General features: G+C 61.7%; 1 protein-coding gene across 1 annotated transcript; it reads left to right on the forward strand.

Moving 5' to 3' along the window:
* Window positions 1–445: 445 nt before the first annotated feature.
* EMH_0057480 (uncharacterized protein) lies at window positions 446–4,546 on the forward strand (the record flags this gene model as incomplete). The annotated part of the gene is made up of 1 exon (XM_013497480.1): window positions 446–4,546. The coding sequence occupies one exon, from the start codon at window positions 446–448 to the stop codon at window positions 4,544–4,546; it is 4,101 nt and encodes a 1,366-aa protein (XP_013352934.1).
* Window positions 4,547–4,831: the final 285 nt, after the last annotated feature.

A 4,831-nucleotide genomic window follows, 5' to 3' on the forward strand; every position in this document is an offset into this window, starting at 1 on the left:
CTGCTGCTGCTGCTGCTGCAGTGGCTGTGGCTGCTGGCGGCAGCGGTGCAGCAGCGCCCAGCAGCAGCAGCACAAGCAGCAGCAGCAACCGATGTAATTATTTAATAGTCTTTGCTTTTTTCTCTCCCCATATTTTGCTGCAGCCTCAACCCCACACCTTCTGCTGTCTACAGCATACAGCAGGCAGCAGCAGCAGCAGCAGACAGCAGCAGCAACAGCAGCAGCAGCAGCAGCAGCAGCAGCAGCAGCTGAACCCGTCCCGCTGGCCTCTTCCCTTCCGTCTTTTTTGTTTTTAATTTCAACTCGCTTGCTCAGTCCCCACCCAGCACAGCAGCATAAGTATCAGTAGCAGCAGCAGCCGCAGCAGCAACAGCAGCAGCATCGGCAGCAACAAGGAGCAGCAGCAGCAGCAACAGCAACAGCAACCACAGCAGCAGCAGCAGCTATGTCGACCTACGTAGAACGACGGCCGCACCAGCAGCGGCAACTCCACAGGGCTCATCCCTATGGGGGCCCCCCGGGGCCCCCTGACGGCCAGGGGCCCCCTGAGCTGCAGGGGCCCCCTGGGGGCCAGGGGGCCCCCGGCGGTGGGGGGGGGCCCTCTCTCTTATCTCGGCTCGCCTCGCGGGTCTCGTCTTTCCTGTATCGTGCCCTTGGAGGGGCCCTGGAGGCCCCCGTAACCCAGCAGCAGCAGCAGCAGCAGCAGCAACAGCAGCAGCAGCAGCAGCAAAGCAGGCTAGTGAGCGAGTGCAGCTCCTTCTTTAGTGAGACACGCAGCGATGCCTCTGGGTCACCCTTCCATAACCGCGGTCAAAAGCAGCAGCAGCAAATGCTGCAGCAGCAGCAGCTGCTGCAGCAGCACCAGCAGCAGCAGTTTCTGCAGCTTCCTTTAGAGCAGCAGATCCCCTACCACCAGGGGCCCCAAGGAAACTGGCCGCAGGAGCCTTCATCAGCAGCAGCAGCAGCAGCAGCAGCAGCAGACTTATCCACATCTTCCCTCCCTTATATCTGCTGCTCTCAGCAGCAGCAGCAGCAGCAGCAACGGCAGCGACAGCTGCAGCAGCAGCAGCACCGCAGTGGAGGCTACAGACCAGGCTCTGCAGCAACAGCAGCAGCAGCCTCCTTCACCTCCTACCAAGGAGAGTATGGGGGCCCCCTGGGGCCCCGGCAGCACATGCAGCCTCAGCTGGCTGCTCTGTCACACCTGGGGCAGCAGCAGCTGCTGCTGCAGCAGCAGCAGCAATTGCTGCAGCAGCAGCAAACGGGGATGCGCCCGCGATCTATGTTCTCGGCTGCTGTTGACGCAGCAGACCCGGCTCTAAAGCAGCAGCAGGCGATAGTAGAGCAGCAGCAGCAGCTGCTGCAACGGCAGCAGCTGCAGCATCAGCAGCAGCAGCAGCAGCAGCTGTTGCTGCAGCAGCAGCTGTTGCTGCAGCAGCAGCAGGAAGACGTCTCTGTAGCTGAGCTGCAGCAGCTGTATCTCCGCTGCCACTCTATGCGGTGGCGGTCGCGGCTGTTAGAGTTATTTCAGTCGGAGGCAGATGCAGCACTGCAGCAGCAGCAGCAGCAGCAGCAACAGCAGCAGCAGAAACGTCAGGAGCTGCTGCTAACCCTGCAGAAGCAAATACAGGCAGATACTGCTGCAGGAGCAGCAGACGACTCCCCGGAGGCAGCAGCAAAGACAGTGCTAGCCGAAGCAGCAGCAGCGCTGAACCCAGCCGCCGCAGCAGCAGCAGCAGCAGCAGCAGAAGCAGCAGCAGCAGCAGCAGCAGCAGGCAGCCCCCGCAAGACTGCTGCACCTGCTAGGGGTTCTCCTACCTTGCTGGCAGCACGGCGAGCTCTGGGTGGAGAAGCAGCAGGCAGCTTATTTGGTGCTGCATCGAAGACTGCAGCAGCAGCAGCAGCAGCAGCAGCAGCAGCAGCAGCGACGGAAACAGTAGCAACTGCAGGGACAGCAAATGAAGCTCCAGCATCAGATGCAGCAGGAACAACAGCTGCAGGCAAAGCAGCAGGCCTCAGCAGCAGCAGCAGCAGCAGCAGCAGCAGCAGCGACAAGCCCACCCCAAGTTTGTTCGGATTCGGGGGATTAGCCTCAGCAGCAGCAGCAGGAGCAGCAGCAGCAGCAGCAGCAGCAGCGGCAGCCAGCCCCAGCCGATCTGCTGCTGCTGCGGAGATGCCAGCAGCAGAAGCAGCAGCAGCAAAAGAGAGCAGCACTTCTGATGCTGCAAAGGCAGCTGCAGTAAAGCCTGCAGCAGCAGCAGCAGCAGCAGCAGCACCAGCTGCAACAGCAGCACCTGCTGCAACAGCTGCAGCAGAACCCAAGGCATCTGGAAGCATCGGTGGGGCTATTGGCTTCACATTCGGCCTGCAGCAGCAGCAGCAGCAGCAGCAGCAGCAGCAGACCCCACGTTTGTTTGCGTTTGGTGGGGAGAGTGACACAGCAGCAGCAGCAAAGCCAGCAGCAGGAGATGGTGCTGCTGCAGCAACAGCAGCACCGGCAGCAGCTACTCTTCCTTCATTTGGAAGCAATAAGCACGATGCTGCTGCTGCTGCTGCACCTGCTGCTGCTGACGCTGCTGCTGCTGCACGATGGCCAACCGTGTTCGGAGCAGCAGCAGCAGCTCCCAAACCATCAGCAGCAGCAGCAGCAGCAGCAACAGCAGCAAAACCATGGGGTGCAGCAGCTGATGCAGCACCAGCCCGCAAGAAGGTCGCTGGGGGCGTTGATGGAGCAGCCCCGAAGACAGCAGCAGAGACCAGCAGCAGCAGCGGCAGCAGCAGCAGCAGCAGCAGCAGCAAAGATGGCGTTGGTGGAGGTCCATTTAGCAGCCTTTTCAGGCCCCCGTCTACTGCAGCGGTACCTGCTGCTGGAGCCAGCGAGACCGGTGCAGCAAAGCCCGCGAGTAGCAGCGACAGCAGCAGCAGCAGCAGCAGCAGCAGCAGCAGCAGCACAAGCAGCAGCGACAGCAGCAGCAGCAGCAAGCCTGCTGCTGTGCCCTGGTGGCTTGCAAATGTAGGGAAGCCGTGCGAGGTGCAGATAGAGCCAGAGGGCTTCGCCGACGACGCAGATGATTCATCTGCTGCTGATGCTGCTGCTGATGCTGCTGGAGAAGAAGCTCCCGCTGCAGCAGCGCCAGCAGCAGCAGCAGCAGCAGCAGCAGCAACGACGCAGCAGACAGCACCCGCTCAACCCAGTCTATTTGGGAGCCTCCCTATACCAAAGGCAGCTCCATCAGCACCTTCTCTCTTCTCCTTTACAGGCAGCAGCAGCACCAGCAGCAGCAGCAGCAGCAGCAGCGGGAAACCGCCGCCCCTCTTTACTTTCGGCAGCAGCAAGACCAGCAGCAGCGGCGGCGACAGCGGCAGCAGCAGCAGCAACAGCAGCAGCAGCAGCGGCAACAAGGGGACTCCTCCGCTTTTTACTTTTGGCGCCAGCAGCAAGGACAGCAGCAGCAACAGCAGCAGCAGCAGCAGCAGCAGCAGCCAGACGACTCCTATCTTCGGACTTCCGTTGAGTAGCGGCGGTGCTGCTGCTGCACCAACGTCCCTATTTGGGGGCAGCAGCAACAGCAGCAACAGCAGCAGCAGCAGCAACAACAGTAGCAGCAGCAGCAGCACAGGCGGGCTGTTCGGCGGCAGCAGCAGCACGAGCCTCTTTGGCTCTGTAGGCAGCAGCTCACCAGCAGCGGGAGGAGGGGGCCTGTTCGGTGCAGCAGCAGCAGCAGCAGCAGCAGCACCGGGTAGCAAGCCTTTACTGTTTGGGAGCAGCAGCAGCAGCAACAGCAGCAGCAGCGACACAGCAGGCGGCAGCAGCAAGCCGAGTCTTTTTGGCGGCACAACTGCAGCAGCAAAACCTCTCTTTGTATTCGGGAGCAGCAGCAACAGCAGCAACGCCGCAGCAGCCCCAGCTGCAGCAGCACCAGCAACAGAACCAGCAGGAGCAGCAGCAGCACCAGCAGCAGCAGCAGCAGGTGCTGCACCGGCAGCTAACAACCCCTTTGTCTTTGGAAGCAGCAGCAATACGGCAGCAACAACCGCGCAGCCGTCGCCCTTCGGCAGCAGCAGCAGCAGCAGCAGCAGCAGCACAGCAGCACCAAAGGCAGCACCCAGTCTCTTTGGTGGGTTGTTGCCCTTGGGGGGTTCTTCGGGTGCGGCTAGCCTGATGCCATCATCAGGAGCTCAGCAGCAGCAGCAGCAGCAGCAGCAGCAGCAGCAGCGGGTAGGTGTTCGTAGGGAACGAGGCGAGGCAGAGGAGCCTGCAGCAAAAAGTTTATTTCGATTCAGAGATGAGGGTACAGCAGGGGCCCCCAAAACCGTGTTTGGGGGCCCCCTCCTCAACGCCAGCCAGGGGGCCCCCTGGGCTGCCCCTGTGTTTGGCTTAGGAGGCGGGCAGCAGCAGCAAGGCAGCAGCAACGGCAGCAGCAACAGCAGCAGCAACAGGCAGCCAGGCGCAGCAGCGGAAGCCAAACCTGTCGCATTCAGCCCCTTTGGGGGGGGGGCCCCCATGGGGGCCCCCAACTCTGGCGGGGGGGCCCCTGGGTTCTAATTATGTAGGGTCGAGGGGCCCTCTATAGGCCTGAGGGAGAGGGGAGGCAGAGCAGAAGGGCAGTGTTGTGCAGCAGCAGCAAACAGATGCAGCGGCAGCAAATAGAGGCAGCAGCAACAAGCAGCAGCAGCAGAAACTGATGCTGCTGCGGGGGGGGACCCTGGGGGCCCCCTCCCAAATAGGGGCCCCGTGGGGGCTCCCGTTTCGGCGCTTTGGCGCTGGACTTCCCGCACTCGATTTGAGGTGTTTAAGGTTTAGGGTTTAGGGTTTAAGGTTTAGGGTTTA

The sequence above is a fragment of the Eimeria mitis genome, genomic scaffold, assembly GCF_000499745.2.
Source record: "Eimeria mitis Houghton genomic scaffold, Emh_scaff2701, whole genome shotgun sequence".
NCBI classification, from domain to species: Eukaryota; Apicomplexa; class Conoidasida; order Eucoccidiorida; family Eimeriidae; genus Eimeria; species Eimeria mitis.